This window comes from Corvus hawaiiensis, chromosome 17 (assembly GCF_020740725.1).
Source record: "Corvus hawaiiensis isolate bCorHaw1 chromosome 17, bCorHaw1.pri.cur, whole genome shotgun sequence".
Lineage (NCBI taxonomy): Eukaryota > Metazoa > Chordata > Aves > Passeriformes > Corvidae > Corvus > Corvus hawaiiensis.
This window is the reverse complement of record NC_063229.1, coordinates 13286588-13308388: the sequence shown is the minus strand read 5'-3', so window position 1 is coordinate 13308388 and position 21801 is coordinate 13286588. Positions and strand designations below refer to the sequence as shown.

The 21801-nt window shown below is 41.8% G+C and overlaps 1 protein-coding gene across 1 annotated transcript in view; it reads left to right on the top strand.

Moving 5' to 3' along the window:
- The first annotated feature begins 8574 nt into the window (after positions 1 to 8574).
- Positions 8575 to 21801, top strand: part of VAPB (VAMP associated protein B and C) — a 33405-nt gene continuing 20178 nt past the window's right edge. Inside the window, exon 1 of the mRNA XM_048321939.1 lies at positions 8575 to 8918. Coding sequence (XP_048177896.1) covers positions 8861 to 8918 — 58 coding nt within the window. The 5' untranslated portion in view covers positions 8575 to 8860. The remainder of the gene's footprint in view (positions 8919 to 21801) is intronic.

Below are 21801 nucleotides of genomic sequence, written 5' to 3'. Positions count from 1 at the left end.
CCTGTTTGTGCTATTTTATTTATTTTTACTTTTTGTTTCTTACCAGCACTAGTGAGAAACTTCTATACTTTTTGAAGAAAAAGAGCTTAATAGACTTGAGTATATACTAAAATATGCTGTTTAGCTTTAGTATCAAACTGAGGTCATGATGATGCTTATTCTTTTTTTAATCTGGTTTTCTGTCATCTCAAGTATTTTTTCTGAAGGAAATGCATGAAAATTTGTAAGAAATGAAAAGGACTTTTCATTTGTGTTAGTGAAAATTCTTGGAGAGCTGGAGCAAAACAGGCAAACTGGTACAATGAGGTTTTTGGACAGGTCAGTGAGTTTAATGATATTTGGTGACTACATTTTTGTCATGCCTTTTCCTTACCCTGCCTGCATTGCCAATTCTGCCTTCTTTGCCACAGTCCTACAGGCTCCATGCTTCTAGAGAGCCCAAGAAATCCAACTCATGCAATCCTTCATGGGCATACATCCTACTCTTTCTGCAGTTCTGATCTTGAATTACTGCAGGTAATGAACACATGGAAACAACCAGTGTTTCAGATTGTCCAAACTACCAACCCTGGAGTGAGGCTGCTTTTTAATGCTTGCCTATTTAAAAAGTCAGACGGTTGATGTAAGTTCTCCTGAGTCAAGATAAGTGTTTATTGATCACTGGCCCTGCTGAAAGCTGGAATGCAATCCTCTCTGCATGAGATGCACATGCTCATTGTTTCATTTTTGGTGGAGAAAAATGGTTTCTTTTGTATTAATAATTTGGTAGGTCAGCTGCTTTCATCTTGCACTAGGCTTGCTGGAATTGATTATATTTTGTCCTAACATAGCTTCTCTATTTGGAGATACATTGGTATTGGAGTGTTTGGAGTGCTGATTATCAACCATTCCAGCTAAATTTTTAATAACTTTTCCTGGTAAGAAGTTGTTAAAAAAGCTCAGGATTAAAGTTTTATTGCACCGTGTCTTTCTGTCTAATGAGTGGAGCTCATCAGAGAGACTAGACTTTCAGATACTGTCAAAGGGAATTACACAATCTCAGAATGGTTCAGGTTGGAAGGAACCACAGTGGGTCATCTGGTTCAACCTCCCTGCTCAAGCGGGGTCACCCCAGAGCACAGTGCACAGATTAATTTCTGCAGAACAAGTTTGAAAGGGCAAAGTGTCATGTATGTAAAAATGTAACGAGGTGTGTGTTATATCATTGATCCAGAACATTTTTTAGCTGAAAAAAATATGACTATTGCAACTTCTAAACACCGCCAGTTCTTTCTCATGAAAGTTATAGAATTGAACAAAAATATAATTTGATAAATATTTCATTCTTAAGCTTTGGAGCAACTTGAATGTGCTCTCCAGGTTTTGGAAGGTGTCTTCATCTGACCCTCTGTTGCAACAGTCACTTAGGTGACTTGCCAGGCTCCTAATCTGTGCTGTAGGTAGTTTTGTAGGATATTTTATGTACATGCAGAAAACTGGCATATTAAGTGCCCAAGTAGGTGAAATTTGGAAGCTTGCATTTAATAGCAGGAGCATCTAGTAATCATACTACTGAAAATTGCTATAAGTGCTTTGAAAAGTTCTAAGACAATTCTGAAAACTTTTGCTGTTGCTGTGAAGGTAAAGACTTTGTTATTAGGTCCAGCAAATCACTGCACTTCAGATCCCTGCTGACATCAGAGACACCCTTCCTTTAAGTGCTGCAGGATCAGACAGTTAATGGTTTAGAGGGAGGTTTTATGCAGACTGGAGTCTTTGATGTGTTGCTTTACATTTAATGCTACCAGCCTGCTCAAGAAGGATTATTCACTTGCTTGGGAAGAGAGTTAAGAGGAGAGGAGACAGGACCTACTTATTGATTTGGAAGTCTAATCCTTTAACCTGGTTGAGGGAGAACTACATTCTTGGTTAAAGCTTCATTTTAATTATCAAAAAGTAATTCATGGTGAAAATCTTGACTGGTTTAAAAGTTAGCCTCAGCAAGATTTTGTTACACGGTTAAGCTGAAATTCTTCCTTAACATTAGTGTTAAATTCCAGTATAATGCATTATTAGTTGGAAAAGGAAGCTTTAGCAGTGATGTTTGAATGACTTGCTTGTGAAACAGTCTTTAGTGTGTGTTAAGGATGATGTAGACTATTTGTGGTATGCTGTGTCAGCAATCTGCAAAGACTATCTTGGGAATAGATGATTTACAGGACAGAAGCTGTCAGAAGAGTGGAGCTGCTCACCCTGGAGTGAATCTCATTCAGCAGCAATAGCTACAGACAAGCAGGGTAAAATCTTCTCCAACATGAGGAGAACCTGCATAATTCACTGGCTTCAACTTCTACGCTGCCTGCTCATTTTGTAAAAAGGCTTCACGTATCTCTCCTGAGTACTTGCAGCCTCTAAAAAAGGCTGTTTGGATCATAGTTGAGAGAGAAGGAGAAACTTTCTTAACTTTTCCATCAGGAAGTCATTTTACAGCCACCTGAGATGGTTTGTACATCACAAGTCAGTTATTCAAAGCAGGAGAATTGTGTACTTGGAATTAAGCCTCTAAAAATCTGCAAAAAATTCCCTAAAGAAAACTGTTGATGTTTTATGTTCAGATCTCATCTCTAATAGTAGATCACAGCCTAGTGATGGTAGGTGACAGAAGATTTACAGAAATGTGATGATGGTGTAAATTAATAATGTGAGATGGAAATATAGGTTCTAGTATTAAAAAAAAAGTTAGTTTTCCTTTGAGTCATATGGCTCCAGCTTGTCAAAAGGAATATGCTTGAAAATACATATTTGTATATCATGCAAGCATTCAAGTGCCAAAACATAATTCCCTAAAATTATTTAGGCCTTCTTATACCAATGTTTCTGAAAAATCCCTTCTGATATTCTGGAGGTCTCAAAAGTCTGAATGCAAACCACTTCTTGCTCAGCTACAGTCAAAAATGCATGACTTGGAAAAAATCAAACAATCATTACCAGATATTATCCCTAAAGTGTCACAGATAACAAATCTTTCAAGGGATATAAGACTATCCTGAAATCCAAGAATACTGATGAGCTTAGCCTCTGACATGTCAAAATGTTCCTAGGGTCAGCTTTTTCCTCCTTCCCCCCCTCCATTTCCTTCCACCCCACCCAACCCTGAATTTTTAACATAGTGTTGTCAGAGTGTACATGCTACAAAGAGCAATTCAGAAATACTTAGAAAAGTTCTAATGGCTGAGAATGACTTGGTGCTCACTGTTTTACATGGAGAACCAAGGCAGTAGGATGACTTTTCTCAGTCTAAGAATAAAGACTTCGTAGAAGAATCAATTTTGCTGTTCCTGTTTACAGCAACCTGCAAATTGATGTCCTTAAATTTTTGCTTAAACACTAACTATAAATTTTATTTAAGGAGCTAATTGCCTTTGTAAAGGTCACCTTCTTTTAAGAAGGTTGGGCTTTGCTTGGTTTCTGTTGATGTTTTCACATACATATTATTGAGCAAACCAACTGCTACTCCTTTTTCAAATGTTGAAGGACACAGACCACTCTTCTGTCATGCTCTTCATCACTGGGAGTGTGATATTCCATCCAGTTGTTGCACTTGAATATTCTGTAACTCTGACACCTTGATAGATTCACCGCTACTATCTTGCCTCACTTTTACTTGTGTTACAGTATGTATTTCCTATTAAATCCATTATGTTTTCTTGGCAATTTGTTCTTTGTTTCCTTAGGGGATTTAGACAACAATAGGTGGTGAGTGTCTCTTTTGCCACAAAGTTCTAGAAGTATCTGTCATAGCAGCAAATATTTGTAAGCAAAATGGTAATTCATTAGCACAGCCTTATGAAACTGTTACAGCAGCTGAGACCTGTGCCATGACTGTATTTTACCACATAATGAAGGCTAAAAGCACATTCACCTGGAGGAGCAAGAAGTTATTGTAAGCCTCTAGTCAACTCCTCTGCATTTTAACTTTCTTTCTTGTACTTCCTCTTTCTGAATTATGTGTATCCAACACTGACACTGTGACAGTGAATTAATTAAGGCACAGAAATGGATTGCATTCTGTAGCTGAGACACTTAAGACTTCCTGGCAATTTTCCCACTTGTACCCCCCCCACACTGAGGACAATGAAGAAAAAAAAAGGGTTTTTTCTTAACGAGAAACTGCATTTGTGTGTTCAGGACACAAAAATAACCTGATATGCATAGAGCTCTTGCAGTGTAGTAAATGTTTGCCTGTAAAATTAGATGTGAAGGTTAACCTTTGTATCAGCAATTCTTGTCACTCATAACAACATTCTGCCTTTTCATCCTAGGATGGGGTTAACCTGTTACAAGGGTTGAAAGGTCTGTGCCTTCTTACTATATTATCTCTTACTAAAACAAACGTAAGCCGCTCAAAGTTACAGAGCATTTGCAGCACTGTAAACTGCACAAATTTCCAACCATTGCTTCACTGCATGAAGTGTAGTCAGATTACTAGTGATGAGATATTGTAGTGATGAATTCCCAAGCTTATGAATGTTTTGAGACTTTTTTTTAGTCTTCTCTTGGGCTGGTCCTGAGAGCGTGTACAGGTTTGTCTGTATTGTTGGTTTGTAGATGCTAATGAGGAAAACCAGGCTTTTGTTCTCTCCTTTTTGTTTGAATTGTTACACTCCCATATAGTGCATAGAATGCAAATAAAGAAATGTTGATTTGACATAATGTAAACAGCCTTTTCAGCCTCAGCATCCATAATAAACTTTTATAGTGTAATAACATGCTAAATCACTACCAGTCTGATGTATTGTGCAAAAAAAAAAAAAAAAAGGTGTAAACATTTTATTAATAAAAAGCTTTGTTTATAAATATGCTGGCTTGTTTATAAATGCTTCCAAAATTCTCCACATCTTAAAAAACAGTCTCTATAGCAATTTAATTATAGAAGAGGAATGTAAGTAATAGCTTACATGTACAAATGACTGGAATAGCTGTTTTCCAGAAGTCCTGACTACTGGTGTTCAGAAACTGGAGCTTTTCCCTGGTTTATGTACACACAGACAAAGGCAGAAGCTCTTGTGCAAAGAAGGGATGGGGGGAAACAGCAGAGAGAATGCAGCTTTTGTGTAACACTTCCTTTCTCTGCAGCACCATGTCTGAGAAACTGCAGGCCACACACAGTCTTGCCAAGCAGGGCAAGGCCTGACAAATTCTAGCAGGGCCAAGTTATTTAATACATTGCTTTTACCTTAGACTGCATGAAATGCACAGTTCTCAACTGCTTAGGCCAGGTTTCTGTCAATCAAAACTATCAAGTGCTTTTAATATCTGCATAGTGTTGTGGGGCCTGTTGTGCTGGGAAGGGATCTTCTCTTGTTTGTTAGTACAGCCAGCTGGTTGGTAACTTGCTTTTTTTAAACCACTGCTCTGCTGCTTATGTAGTACCCAAAAATATGGAGTTGGCTGCAGTTAACTCACTTGTCTTACATGATGTTTAAAAGATGTGGCTTTGTTGTTTCAATCTGGGGTACACATCTAACATGTTGACTTAATAGCAGCCTTCAAAAGCTAAATAAACAAAAAATTCCTGCTTCTGAACCGCTGTTTCACCTGAAAAGGTTGGATACGAGCTTTTACTAAGCAAGGGGGTGCAGTTCCTATGCAGGAAACACATACTGTGTCATCTTTTGTTTACCAGAGAACTGGAATAAGTTAAAGTTACCATTACCTGCTATTTTGAACTTATCCTATTAGATGTGAGCAAACTGCTTTTGAAGAGTGTCAGATGGGTTTGTCCAAGATGGCATGAACGTGCATTGGGGAGAGGATAAGAAGGGTAGACACAAGGAATATGCTGGAATAGAGAGAAAAAGATATTTGCATATGTTTGCATAGGGAATCTGGGGAACTAAATGCAAACTACCTGATTTGCACATACACAGTGAGAATGTTTCATTTGGATCAAGTCTTTCATAGCTTCTAAGGTAGAAATTTTGCAACAGATGAACTTGTTCTTTAAAATTGTTTCAGTACAAAGTTTTTTGGTGCTCTCAAGCATTTCCCTGTAGTGTTCATCCCAATTTTCTCCTGTTAATCAAAAACCCACGTGGGCAACAAATTGCCTTTTAGTCTTGTGGCCGAATTGTTGCCAAAGAGGGCTGTCTGTGGAACAGGGATGTGGTATTGCAGGTGACCTCCACGCACGCCGATTTCAGTGAATCTGACCTACACAGCATTAAATGTACACACATTATTTACATGCAACAAAACCCTGACAACCTACATTCATTAGACTTCATAAACTTTCAACTTAAACAAGGCTGTGCTTTATAAAACCTTCAGCCTGGATGAAAACGTGGGCGAGTCCTTCAAATATAAACAGGTAAGTTCAGAGCTGCCAATTAGGGCAAGGTGATACATCTCGGCAAATCCTTTAAGAGAAGGATCATCAAATGCTTCAGGGAGTTCTTTGTACTTCTTTCAGGAAAAGTAAAACTCAGAAAGGTCGGGGCAGCAACACTTAATAGTTGTTTACTTTAGAGTTTTTTATTGTGCATGACTATATGCTGTGTAAAGTTTTCTCTCTTACTCCTTGCCATTAGTTTGCAATTAATTTACAGCTATGTATAAAGCTTGTCTTTTCTACTAATTACTGGTCCAAGAATGCCTGGCTTACAGAGGGAATCTGTTTATAAAATAAAACCTCAGAGATTAGGTAAAAGAAGGTAACCTTCCCACAGTACCAGCCAAGAAAGCTGCAAAGTATGAGCGAACTCAATTCTCTACTGCTTTGAGATCTAAAATGTTATGACATAACCTGTAGTTTAGGCTAAAAATTACCCCCCCCACACCCCTCGGAGCAAAAATAATAACACCATCCAAATCTTGTTTTCTGGAAAAGAAAGTGCACCCCTGTATGAAATGTGACCATTCTCTCTCCAAAAGAGAAAGAATTTAAGGAAGAAAAGCAGTATTTGAGTGTATTGCCCTGCAGTGCTGATGCTTAAAAAAATTAGTCCCACTGTCCTGGCCGGAAAGAGTTGTCAGGTTTCACTTGTATTATGCAAAACTAAGAGTTTTGTACTAAATACAACTATGGGTTTGGTTTGTTTTGGCATGGAATGAAAGATGTCTCACAACAAAAAGGATGAAATGGGATTGGAGGTAGTAAAGCACATGAGCAGACAAACAGGGATTGTGGTGGACAGAAGCAGCTGAAGGTGTGGTATAAACACTGCAGATGTGCTCAGAGCAGTGAATGCCACTGTCCTCCTTAGGGGTGTTCATTTTAACATACACATCCCTCATCTGACATTGCTCTTACTGCCGGAAAGGAGAGCAACACTCTTGTTATAATTCTAGTTCTTTTTAAGTACCTTATGCATTTTTGGCATTTATTGAGTCAAACAACGTGATACAAAGAATTTGTGTGAGGGGGAGGTACACTGCATCACGTAAATTGTATTGGTGTGAGAAAATGAATTTTCACAACATTTTAACATTTTTATTCACCTCTCACCTGTTTGCTCATCAGCCCTGCCTGGGACCAAACATAACCATGTGCTTTGAGTTGCTGTTGTTTGGAAGCTTTTTATTTCTGCAGATGGCATCTCCTCCTGAAGTCCTGCATGTATAAAGTCCAGTATGTATAAAGTCCAGTAATGTACATAAATTATCAGTTTTTAAGACCAGCATGTTTCTAACAGGGGCATCCCAAACTCCTGCCTTTGAGAGGTTACAGCAATGCTTTATAAATTCTTAGGAACTTTTCAAATTTTTAAAACAACCTGAGGAGAGAGGGAGCAAAAAGCGTAGTGTTGCTGTAATTACACTAGCCTAGGGCTATCAATAAAGCAGCACTTTATATTAAATCATGCTGTGCATTTTAAAAATGCTTTAAACCTTTGGAGTAAAACCCAACCAACCAAAACTAAACACAAACAAAAAAATCCCCAAAACACAACCACCACAAACCATCCCAAAACAAACAAACACAAAAACCCTAACGAGCAACTCAAAACTTTGGTTACTGTTAAGAAAGGGGAGGGGGGATGTCTTAAAATCTGAGGTGACCTGAAGTTCTGGTTTTATTCATTACAAAGCGAGTATTTCCTGCAGCTCGATGCCCGTTCCCAGGGTTGCCCTGGCGCTGTAGCGCTGCGCCCCGAGCCCTGCGGACACGGCAGCTCCTCCTTTTCCCGGGAGCGCTTCCCTGCCCGTCCCCGTGCCTGGCCGGAGATCCCGGCGGCGCTGGAAGCCGCGGAAGGGCGGCGAGGGGCCCGAGGGCTTCCTCTGCAGCCCTGAGGCCACACGGAGTAGAGGCCTGAAATAACACGCCGCTTGAGGATAACAAGGCGTTTATTACAAATCACGCTTTCCAGTGACGATTAAACGTTATTTATTAGCCCTCTTTCTTTCCGTAAGGCTCCGGGGGGGCACCTCCGGCCACAGAAGCGCCCGAGGAGCAGCGGTACGGAGCCTCCCCCCACGGCCCCTCACGGCGGAGCCGGGCTCACGTCAGGCGGCGCCGCAGCCTCTCCGCGGGCCCCTCCGTGCTGCATCATCCCGCCTCCCGCCCGCCCTGCCCGGCAGCGTGTGCGCCGCCAGCCGCCGCCCGACCGCCGGCCGCGCCTGTCCCCGCTCCGGGGCCGCCGGGAGAGTGTGAACAAGCACCCGGGCGAGGGTGAAACAGCACCCGAGCGACGAGCGAACGACCAGCCGGGACAGGGTGAACCGGCACCCGGGAGAAGGGTGAACCCGCTACCGGGCGCGCCCCCCGCCCGCCTTCCCTCCTCCCTCCCTTCCTCCCTCCCTCCCCTCTTCCTTCCCCTCCCTCCCCGTCCCTTCCTCTCTCCGCCTGGTGCCGCCACCGCCGAGGAGGAGGAGGAGGAACATGGCGAAAGCGGAGCAGGTCCTTAGCCTCGAACCGCAGCACGAGCTCAAATTCAAAGGTACGAGGCGGCCGCCGCCATCGCTCACCGCCGCTCCCCGCGCCGGGCGGGCGGCGCGGCCGCGTTCGGGCCCCGCTCCCCGGCAGCCATTTTCCGGGGGCCGGGCACCGCCGGCAGATAAAATGTCCTTCAGCGCCGCGCCCGCCGCCCCGCTGGGCCCCCTCCCGGCCGCCGCGGAGCCGCCCCCAGCCCGCGGGGGTCCCCCCGGCCGCCCTCAGCGCTGCCGCGGCGCGGGTGGGGGCGGCTCGCGGGGCCGGAGCGGGGGGGTCCCGGCCGCCGCCTTCCCCGGCCGGCCGCGGGAACACCGGGCTCTGCCCGGCTGACCTTCCCGGGGGCGGCGGCCCGGGAGAGGGGGGGACCCCGCGGGGCAGCGGCAGGAGCAGGGGTGCGTTCCCCCAGGCGCCGCCGGGGGGGACTGGGAACCCAGGTGTCACAAACCCTAGGAATGGATAAAGGGCTTAATCAAACGACAAAACCAGGAAATTGCTAGCTGTGGTGCTGTTTAAGTGCTTTGCGTGGCTCTTCGGTATAAAATCTAGAGGGAGGAAGGATGTTGGGAATAAGATAAGAAATAAGGGTTTCTTCTGTAACGTGTCCCAGGCACTGTGGGGTTGTAATCGTGTCTCTGGCCAAAAACACGAGGCCCCTGGCCAGGTGCTGGGCAGCACTTCCTGGCTTTTCCTGCTTATTATTATCATGATAATTTAGCGAGCCGTTTGGCTAAATAAGTCACGAATAGTCTGCCTGTGTGAAAATCCATCCTTTAAATAAAAGTCTTGAATGGGTTTGGGCTTCCACTGGCACTGAAACTCCTGTCTTGCAGCCTGACAGCACAGCTGTAATACAATATTCTGGGATTACAAATAAGCAATCAGAAAGTTTATTTATGCGACCAAAGTCAGAGGTGTTTTATAGCTTTGCTTGATTTTCTGGCAAATATGCTTTTTTAAAAAATAGAGATTCATTTATTGGCCTCTGGTAAAAATAATACTCCTTTAAAAAAAGCTTTCATGTACATTTTTAAATATAGGGGAGGTCTTTACCAGTTTTTGTTAGTAAGTATATTTGAACTAATAATATGAAGTGGGTTTTATCAAACAGCCTGTTAATAAACACTGGGGGGAATGAATATATCTTTGTTGTAAGCTGAAGTTGTTATGGCAGCAGTATCAAACATGCTTAAGAAGGAAACTATTGTTGTTTTGACATTCTTTGTGTTAAGTATGATTAGATGAAGATCAGCTCTTGTTCTGGATAAAATTGCTTTCAGCAAACAAGCAAATCCAAGCTCAGGTGGGCAAAAAGTGGGGCCTTAATTGGCACTGACTTGCTAATGAGACATAATTGTGGTTCAGGGTTTGTTTTTCTTTCTTCATTTCATCACAGGTAGATACAAACCTTGCCAGACTCTGTTTTTTCTTGAAGTAATGATAATTTGTCAGGCTGTCTTTCTTTCAGATGGGGTTCTGGGCTAAATAACCAGCAGCCGTTGAAGTTAAATCAACTAGCCATAGCACTTTTGGTTGCCAGATCTTTAGCCAGCAATGCATACTCCTTATAACACAAAATGCTACTTGACTAACTGCAGCTATTAAATGGCTTAGTTTCAAAGTACACTTAAATATTAATGTTCAAACAGACTTAATGCTGCCGGCAGCATTCATATGCTTTGGCAGTACCTCTGCCTTACAGTCCTTTCTAGCAAGCAGTGCTGACCGCTGCCCTTCATTCAGGAAACACCAGGTTGAAGTATTCATGAAGTAAATTCTGCTCTAAGCATTTCTTGCCCTACTGATCTTGTGATGACATACCTGCCTGGTGATATGGCTGAAATGATATTGTCACCTTTGTAAATAGTTGCATTTGTTTCCAGATTGTTCCTTGGCCCCATCCTAGTAGATCCAGACTGACAGAGGTCATGGAGCTGCTGGCTGGTACAGGCGCCTCATGGTGTGTGCTGAAAGACCTGGTGCTTAATGTAGGAAAATGAGATTGGACCATAAACCAAACACTGGAAATGGTGAAGGGCTGAATCAAAATGCAGACAGGTAGAAAAAGCAGGAAATTGTTCGCCTGATGCTTTTTGAAGGCTCTGTGTAGCTCTTCTGTATAAAATTTAGAGGGAGGTAGGATCTTGGGAATAATATAGCAAATGAGGATTTCTTGTATGATGTGTCCCATTCACTTTGGGGTTGCAACCATGGCCTGCACTTTCATTTCTGAAGGGCTGAAGACCATTTTAAAGAAGCTTTTGCAGCCCCTTGGTTTTGCAGTGAATCTCATAAATTCGTTTGGTGCTCTGTTTCAAAATACTGTGCTTGCGTCTCGTTTGAAAAAAATATCAAAGGAGTTTTTCATGCTGGAATTTTTTTTCACAGCATGTGAACATGAGCAGGGGTTGTCTTTCCTCCCGCCTCGCATCTCCTACAGCAGAGCACACATACTTCAAAATAGCATCAGCGTGTGCTGTGCTGAAATGCAGCTGTGAGTCGTGGGAGGCTGGACACCATTAGGTGGCTGAAGGTGCCCATTTCCTTGCCCTGGTCTTTGATGCCATGTGAAATAGGAGCTTCTCTGTCTTGCCAGTGACTTCTTCCACTTTTTGGTTGCTGTAGGTTTGCAAAAAAATTATCCAGCTAAAGGTTTACAGCTCAGCCTTTACTGGTAACAAATGGTGAAAAAGAACATTGTTGTTGGTATATGTGACATTTACATTTATGTTTCCCTTTCTTCTTTTTTTCTATCTAAGAGATGACATCAATCTGCCGAGAATTTATTACAACATTCAGGGCTCTGACTTTAAGAATTGCTAGATTTAAACCTGGACAAGGATGTGGAATTGTGCTGCAGGATGCCTCCTGCACCTGGCAGGATTGCTGCCCACCAAGGCTGATCTGTCTTTTCACCATATGTGCCCACCAGGAGTAGAGATCGGCTGTTTAATGTCAGCAAGTAAAATTTTGTTAAAATACAGCATATTATAGAACTCCCCTGGGTTTGTAGTGTTGGAGATGTTGCTGCATATTTGCAGATGTAGGGTGCTGGGGCAGTGCTGCTCAGGAGGGGTGGCACGGATGGGAGGTGGCAGAGGCTGAGGGACATTTTGGTAGTGTTTCTGGAGGTTTGCTCCAGGTTAGGCTGGACTTATGACTCAGCACTCTGTCCGTGCTCCCCAAGTGGCTCCCGGCAGTACTGCCAAACAGGGATTAGTGCCTTGCTAAACTCTGCAAGTCGTGCCAGTTGGAAATGCAGGTTCCTGTCCCCAGTATGTGATTCTGTACCTGTGCAATATGTCACTGTGTGGCTTTGCCTTGTGCAAAAGGCACAACAATAAACCGGAACAGCCGATCCTCTTCAGTCCTAACAGAGCGGATTCAGCCCTGGCCTGGGGCTGTCAGCTCAGGTGCAAGCCCTGGGTACATCAGAGCTGCAGCCCAAAGGTGTGTCCCGTATCCATGTGCTCAGTCCAACAGTGCATCTACAGCACTGGAAATGTTCAGTATTTAGTGTTTAGCCACAATCCTGTGCAGTTTGTGTGACCTGTGCTTCTGTTGTTGGGTGGCTGCCACTCCCTGCTGAGACACTTTGAGCTCCCCAGGTCAGCCTAAGGAAACTCCAGCCAGATCTGTTCATTGCAGTGAGGGTGTGCAAAGCCTCCTGTGTCTGACAGGAATATCCCGTTCCTACCAGATACCAGGCTAAGGCTCTTCAGTCCAGCAGTCCAGTAACATTTGGGATGTGAGATTAGAGCTTGCTGAAGCTGCAGCTGCAAAGCCTCAGAAGAGAGGTTAAGGGCATATGGACTGTTCACTTACATCTGTGTCCCTGTCCTGATCCATGGTAATGGTTGAATCACTCCTGCACTGAAGGTATTGAGAGGAATTTGACTTTGTGCTCATTCTCTTCTGTATTGGATAAATAGGAATTTCTAGTCACAGGCCATATAAAATAGTGACAGCATTGTGAGAATTTGGCTGTTTAGGATAATTAATATGCATCTTTTAAGCTAAGCATTTATGTGCTCTTTTCATTAAACTCTTAGAGCCCTCCTGGTATTCACAGCAGAATGGCAGTCAGTACTAGGATTTCTTTGCTCTTTGAAGGCTGCTGTGCCAATGGCTGTCTGCTTTTCTGCTGAAAAATGTACCAGCCCTTGCTTCCCTTTGTCTGGCCTGATTCCAAGTCAAGTCATTGTTACTGCATTAAATAGGAGTAAACCTGTACATTTCTCTACGTATTTGAATTTAATTACCAAATTAGAGTCTTCAAAAGAGGACGTAGTATTTAAATAACAGGCAGGCTTCCTAAATCTAAACAGATTTATCCTAAAATATATCCCAATTATCAAACAAAATCAGTCCTTTTCTGGTGCAATTCATGTTACACTCACTTTTCTTGCAGCTTAGCTAAAATCAATAACTTATTCTATTAAGCGTTTGTTTAGTTGTACAGACCTGCTACATCTCACTGAATTATTCTGATTTCACGTGCTCCATTGGTTTTATAATTAATTCATGACTTTGCATAGTCTCTTCACTTTAAAAGAGAGGTGTTAGGAGGGAAAAAACTGGAGGTAAAAGAGGGTAGCGATGCACTGTGAGTGTCTTCAAACACATCTCATTTTTTTGAAAGGTGGATAAATTGAAGATTGTGGTTCTCTTGAGCTTCCTTAATCTGCTGGTGTCCTGTACATTAGAGACACAACACTAACAGCTCCACTGGGAAAGAAGAGAGGGATTGTACATGTGGGACTAACAGAAATTTGAAACTCTGAATAGGATGGTGGGAACACCAAAGAACAATTGAGATGCGTGAAGCAGTCAAGGAGGTTTAACTGCATCTTCTGTTAAATTTAATTAATGTATTTAGGTCTCCCAAGACTATTTCCAAAAATACCACAATCTCCTTGAAGGCTTTGGTCAATGTGATTTATGGGTTAAGGACTTTTGAATAATTTTGTACTGCACAGATTTTAAGAATTCCAGTTGAAGTTACGAGCATTAATAGGATCAAAGTATTACTATTTCAGGGAAAGACCTAATGCAGTGATAAAATTTGTTACTTGGCCATTGCTTCTCTTAGTTTTGTGGGATTTTATGTTTTAAATGTGATCAACTCCTTGCCTTTACTGTACAGAATGGGACACATACATTCACAACTTCCAGTTCCTTGGGAATCCCATGTTTGTCCATGGATTTTCAGCTCACTTTGAGCTATGGAGCTATTGCAATGATACGTGAAAAAGTTTTTCAAGTTTGTTATTTAAAGCTCATTGGGATGGCAGCCTGCCAGTCTGATTTGGTTGCTGCGATGTGACCTCTATTCATCACTTCAGAAGATATATCTGATAACAGATTATATTGAAAATACAGATGGAAGGGGTGGCTCTCTCAAGTCCTAGGAGCATGGCTATCATGGCAAAATAAAGACACAGTTAATGTGTCAGAGTGGATGCAAGTTCACACTGGTACTTAGCAGTAAATTGTATTTACCAGCTGCTGCCCTGCATGCCATGTGCAGTGTCCTGTCACCCATGAAAGGAATACGGAGTAAAAATTTATACAGCAGTTCCTGATAGTGCCTTCTCATTGGAAAATAAATTATTACCTATTTTTCCTCATTGCATGGGTTTTATAAATTAAAAACTTACCAGTAGTCGTGTAATGCTTTATTTCTTCTAAAATAGGTTAGCTACCATTAAATAGAAGAATGAATTCTGTTTAGTTGCTCTCTAATTCAGAATTAGGATTGTAAAAATTCAAGTACAAACCTTTAAATAGATTGTCAGATCTGTTTTGAAACTCAACTGGAAAAAAGGCATCATCACCGTAGCAAATGATCCAACTTCATGAGCTCAGGTCAGCTTACATCTATGAACAAATACCCAATTTAAAAAGCAGCTTAATTTGTTCTATGCAGCCAGCTCTGGAAGGTATTGATTGCATCAAATGAGTTTTGGATCAAATGAACAACTTCTACATATGTTATAATGCAATTTTTGTAGGAAACTGGGGGAGTGAGGGTTTGTCTTGTTTCTGAGTGCCTCTGCTTTCTGCCCAGCTGAGGTGGTGCAGGAATCAAATGACCCTTGCTAATTCTGCCCACATCTTGCAGTCACACTCATTTTCTACTATCTTGTTACCATATTGGTCTTATATTTGCTGCCTGCTGGGAACAGCTAATAACTACTGAATGCATTTCATAGTTGGTACCATAACAGCCTCTTCACTTTCCCTGTCAGTGTGGCTGCTTGGCTTTGAAAGCCTTATTGATGGTGTTTGCAACAGTTCTGTTTGTGGTGGTGACAGCTGTTGTTTCAGACTTAAATTTCATCTTTGTATTTGTAAGAAACGTGATCTTTAACATTATCATCTTGCTGCTGCAATTGTTGTTTTGTTGGCGTTTTTTCTGCAAGTAAATCCTCACTGATTAGACCAGGAACTCTTCCCAGTTGGAGCCCTCTCCCCTCTGGATGAGGGACTGGCACTGGTGTGACAGTTCCTACCACAAGTAACACTGAAGGTCCTTTGTCTTCCTATGTGATGACCAGAGGCAGAAAGGAAGCCTATTTTACATACATATATGAATATTTAAGTACCAGTTTGTCCAAGCTGGGGGTTAGATTCATGCTAAATCTCTTCCTCTGTCATTTGACCCAGAATTTTTTCAATATATAAACTCTTTCAATGCTTTGTAGACCAAGATGTCTGTAGAGCCATATAGGATATTTTCTGAGATGCCTGGGATGTTGTTGAGTTTAAAATTTGGCCTGCTAGGCAACCTTTTGTAAAGAGGGATTTGTGCTGTGGGTCTGGAACAGCTGTCACGGTCTTGCTGTCATTGGAAATGTATGCAAAGCAAATCACCATTGCCCTGTTTAATTCAGGGCAGGGTAGAGGTGCACACGGATCGAAGTGATTGCGTGTTCACACCAGCAACACAACCCAGACTGAGGGCTGAGTCTGTCCTTTCTCTATTAGAGCTGTTCTGAAAATTGCTCAATTCAACTGTAATTCTCCTGGCCTCAAAAACGTTTGTACAGATTGGGTACTGCTGCTGCCTGCAGTACTTACCCCACGTTATTATAAATACTTTATGAAAATAATCTCTTTACTAAACTACTTTAGTGTCTAGTTCTCTGAGCTGTAAACGAAGTCCCTTATACCATGGTGCATGGATTAAAGATTTTATCATTCTAAATTTAATCCTGTTTTCTTGGTTGGTTTCCATGAGAGGTGGAAAAATAGAGAAGGGGGAGGTTTGCCTGGTGATCCAGTTACTTAGGATGCAGATTATAAAATCATGTAGGTGTGGGGATCACTATGGAGCCAAATCTTATGTTTCTGCAAGCAATTTAAAAGACAAATTAGTTGTGCTTGTAGAAGGCATGTCAAATGACTATGTAATTCTTTCAAGAAAAAAAATTGCACTTTCGTGTTTTTCCCAAGACTGCTCCTTTTTTCATCACACCAGTTACTTCGTCTTCACTGATGCTTCTGATGTTTCTCCCAGCAGTTCACCCTCTCTCTTGTGCAATTTTATGTTTGTTGCCTGTTGATATTTGCAAGTGTTTCTTGTGATATGTGAATTAACAATTTATTTTGTGTTTTCTCAAAATATTTTCATTTCCTCTGGTTTGTGATGTCTCTTCTTCTGGCCTTCCTATATTTTTACCAGACTAGGAGCAAAAATCTAAGGGTAGTAACATTTTCTTTTCCCCTTAATTTTTGTATAGCTGGTATTACACTGTGCTTACTGATGTCATACAGCGGTGCAGATGATCATAGAATCATGGAATTGTTTAGATTGGAAAAGACAGAAGTTTAGGCTTGAAGAGCACGACTTGACATTTGTTTCTTGTTCTATGCCACACATATAAACTGTCAGATTTTTTTTTTTCAGTCAAGTTTTCTCACTGCTGCTGCCTAATTTCTGATTTTGTTTTGCTTTTTTTTTCCCTTTGGTCCTGAAAGTACAATTAATAGGCTGGTTTTCAAGTGGCTCCCCTGAAATATATCTTGCTAAACTCAGGATTCCTTCCTTATTTGTAGCCATAAATAGTATCCCACTGTCTATTTTATGTGGCTTGGGTTTTTTTTAAACTTATTAGAAAAGCAGCTATTCTTTGTGCATCCCCAGAATATCTAATTTTGTTTGTTTCTTCTGGTATTTTCAATTTATGCACAGTTTTGCACTTAAAATATTTGCTATTTAAGTTGCACATCAAATTTCTCTATTTGAGGAGTATATGTGAGCATAAAATTGGAGTAGTTAAGTTGCTCCTTCCCGAACATTTTAATGTGCATTTGAAATGGAGATGAGTGATGAAATTAGACCAGGAAAAAAATCACTTTAGAAGAAAAAGTGTAGCTTGGATTGATGATTGAAATCAGGGTGGTTCTTCCAGGGAAACATTTTACACTGACTTCAGTCTTTAGCAGTGTTTTTGTCGGGGAGGTTTGCACATCAGGGCTTCATTGCTCTTTTGCTGCATCCCCACTTCTCCTGGGAGCCTGGGCTTTGTTTGTGTCCTTTCTATGCCCCATGGATGGAGCTCCAGGCTGTGTCTAAGGAGGTGCCATACTCTAAGTGGATCTGGCTACATCATAGTTATTGAAGGAGATGCAGCTGCTGTGCCACTGTTTCCTGAGCTGTTTCCATACCTGGACAGAGTTGGTTCATGTGATATTTGTGTGCAGAACAAGCAAAGTAATACAATATGTTTGGCACTTGGTTCTAAAAGGATCTGAAAGCACAGCTGAAACAGAGATACACCTCTGAAAGCTCACCAAGGCTGCTCTCAGTCTCTTTATGCAAGTGTGTGCAGAAATCTGTTTTAACTTTATGATGCAGAGAAAATAGTTCATGTTGTGTGATTTTGTTGCTGAAGTTTGCTGTAGGTAATGTTTTTGGGTGTAAGAAAACTCTGAAGAGATCGGTTGGGAAAAAAACAAATGACACTGATACCAAAATTATACGAAGAACATATTCTTCTATTTCTCTTGGCAAGCTTATGTGTGGCCTCTCAGTTCTTACAACTCTGAAGTCAGACTGTTAATGATCCTCTGAGGGATAAAAGGTGACAAAAATTACATACTAATATATACCCTGAAAATAGTCTTCAGTCTCATATTTGTTTGGGGTTTGGGTATTTTTCCCAACTAAGCATGAGGCATGCTCTGAGAAAAAGAGTTTATGCCAGAATAGGCCAGGGAAGGACACTGATTAATCCATCTAAATGGAATAACTTACTGCCAACCTTGCTCCAACTTTGGCATCTGGATCATGTAATTTTGTTGGATTTCTTCACCTTTTTTTTTTTTATTCTCTTAGGTCACTTTATTGATGCATACTTCTTAAAAAAATTGCTCCACTGCATCAGCTATTGCATAGGGAGTGATGTGGATGTTGCTTCTATTTTTGTAATATTTTTTCATCCAGGCATCCACTGCTTGACACAGCAGAAGTGGAAGAGACCACTCCCCTCCTGTCACTTTGCTTCAAGGGCTCTTTTGGGTGAGGAGGTGGGTGCTGGGAGTAAAGATACTGATTCCACAGGGTGGGGCTTTGTAGCTAATTCCTTTTAAAATCTGAGCTGAGGTCAAAAGCTTGGCAAGTGGTTTACACAAGGATTTGTTTTTTAAAATAATTAGCAAATTTGGGGGATTTGGGTTCTCTCAGTGAGTTAGTTGTGAAATCAGATATTTATGCAACACAGGCTCTTCTTGTTTCTGATTTTTTGACTTCTTTGATTTCAAAAATTGCGGATGCTCGCTTAATTATGAAAGTCTCCAGAGCCAGATGATGATGATGATTAAACCTTGGCACACGGTACTTTTAAAAACACTAATCTTCACAAGATTCTGTGTAATTAGGTAAGTATTCTCCTTACTTGACGGAGAGTGAAACTATAAGGGTCCAAACCTGCTTCTGTTTTGGAGTTGATGTCAACTTTTAAGGCTTTTAATAGCAGAAGATCAAGCCCTTAAGTGATTTGTCTAAAGACAAGTAAGGTGGTGGGAGAGTTTGAGTGTATCTTGGGTGTTCTTGATTCTCAGGCACCTGGCTGATAGCTCAAGATGTCTTGCTTGACATTTCAGCTCTTTTCATTTTAGTGTTTATCTTCAAAGGTCATCAGCTTTATATATGACTTTAAAAAGGAGCATGCAGTAAGTCAAGTTCTTCACCTGTTATTGAGCCTTCTTGCACATCACTACTGGTTTTATTTTGCCTGTCTGTAATGCTGATAGACATCCACAAAAATAAAATGGGAGAGCCCATGGAAATAAAACAAAATCACTTGGTGCAGTCAGAGGCAGTAAAGGAACTGAGAAACCACTCAGATGTGAAGATGGGAAGAGTTGCAGGTAGAAAGACTGAACTAATCAGATGGAGAGATGGGTGTGGTGGCTTTTTGATGGTGCTGACATCTCTCTCTAGAGCAGGGCAAGGGGCATCCCCAGTTTGAAGGGCTGGTAGAGCTAGGGGGAGGCACTTAATGCCCTGGGAGAGGGGCCAGCGTGGGGTGTGGAATGGGGAAGGGATAAGTATCCCATTCAGCCCCCATCCTCTCCACTCACACAGGGTCAGTGTGGCTCTTTCACTGGATTAGTTACTGCTCCATGTGGACATCTACCCATCACATGTAGGATTTGGGCTCTTGGGAATAGTCACAAAGCAGTTTTGGTTTCCCCTCTACTGCTTTCCACTATCTCCCTTATTAAAGATTCTTCAGTTACCTTTCTATGGCTGATTAATGTGTCAGGTGATTAATGACTTTCATCTGACACATCAGTGGGATTAAACCATGGTGAAATGCGTCCTTCCCCTCCTATTATTGCATTCCACTGCTTTCCACAAAGGAAGTACAAGAGAGGTTATCTCACGAGAAGCTCTGCCTGTATTTCTGCCTGTTTCCAATTACCTTGCTGTTGGATGCATGTCTGTGGTGAGCTGGAGTTGCAAAAGTTGTTTAGGGGAAGATGCTGAAAGTGCATCTAAAACACTCTGGGAATAACATGGGCAGTTTGATGAGAATTTATTCTTAGTCTTGTGGATCAATGGCTGCCAGTTGAACATGACTATGATTGTATCAAGTATTCCTGCAGTGCTTTTCTTGGAAAAGTTCACTACATTTTTTAGAGATGTCTAGCTTTTAGCAGATGAGAATTTGCATTAAATAAAAGTACCAAAAAAATGATGCATGTGCCTTAATTACTTTCAGCAGCTATGCCAACACTGCAAGTGTGACTGCAGCACGTATGCCCAGATGTGCTTGCAAGCTTTAACCTACAACTGTGAGACCTTAAATTGGCAGAATGCTGTGCAGGAAGATGCAGTTTCCCTGATGCCAGATCTGAGTGCTGCGTGTTCTGGCTGAAAACTGATTCTCCTTTTTCTCTTCCCCACTGCCCCCTCCCTCTCTCCCTGCCTGGTAAGTGGATTAATTTCCAGCCCCAGCAGCTCCCTGGCTCTGCTCTTGGCCCATGCAGAGGAACACAGTGCAACTTGCACAGGCAGCTGGTGGAGATGAGATGCCAGACCACCTCCCCTTTCAGCAGTGAGATGGACTCATGCAGGAATTAAGCAACCCTGTGGCCCACCTGATGTGTGTAGTTAATTATAAAGATGTAGTGATAATTGCAGGTACAGATCTGCAGAGGACTGTCCCTGCTGGGTTTGAATGTTCCTGCCCAAGCCTGGGCCATCAAAGCTTTCCCTCTGCTGGTACTTATGCTAAATTCTTTCATGTGCCAAACAGCATGAGGACTGATTATTTGCCATGCCAAAGCATGGAATTTTGGTTAAAGTGGGGATGGTTGTATTAAGATGTAGTACAAATGATGTGGCTGTGTAATGTGGTTTCTTTGAGGAGCGCGTGGCAAGGAACTCACAGTGAGTACTGTGCTCATCAAAAAGTTATCAGCCTGGATTTGCTGGTACAATTATGGGCAATTTCTATTGCAGTGAGAGTTACTTAAAATTTAAATAGAGTTGACATCATGTTCCTTTGACCTAATTCCCAGACTTTTGTATTATTACTAAAATGGTGTGGGATATTACAATGCCATATGCTGCAGAATGGCTCTCTTAGGAAAGATTGATACAGCACTGGTGTTTGAATAGGAAATGGAGTGTAGAAAATTCTGAGATAACACTGTGATCTTCAAACGTGAAGGGTTGGATGTGTGGTGCCTGGGTGAAAAGCCACAGTTCAGAAATAAGCCTGCTGAAAAGTAGTCCTATGAAAAACCAGCATACCTCTTACTGCTTGTTGTTTCATGAGTATAGGAGGTAATGTTTCCTTTCCTTCCGGTAATACTGGTTGTTTGTGTATCACTAGATGCCCACTTTGCATTAACACAAGTTGACTTTATTTTGGCAGGAGGAAGTCACCAAGCCCTTGTGGAATATTTCAGACTTTCTGCACCAAATTCAATTTACTACATTCTTCCTTCTAGACAGCTTGCTCCCGTGACAACCCCATGTCGGATGATGCATGTACAGACCCTGTTTCCCATAACTTTGTCCTTGGGATGACACCAGTGGCATTTTTCTCATGATCTTTGAAAAACACATGAGAAAAACATTTGGGATGATTTTAAAGTGCAAATTGTCATTTAGAAAGCACCCTGCCTTACTATGAGTTCAACTTATCTAGAAATATTATGAGCAATCGAAAAAACATTCAAAACAAAATAACGTGATTAAGTACGGGTTGTGGGTTTTAAGAGTCAGTCTTCACTTGTGGCTTTTACCCAAGTACCATCCAGATGCACCAGTCTGGCTTAACTGTGCTCTCAGCCCACCTTGGAAGTACAACCATTGTCCAGGTGTTGCATAAACTTGTATAAATAGTCCATCCACTTGTAATGAAGACAAA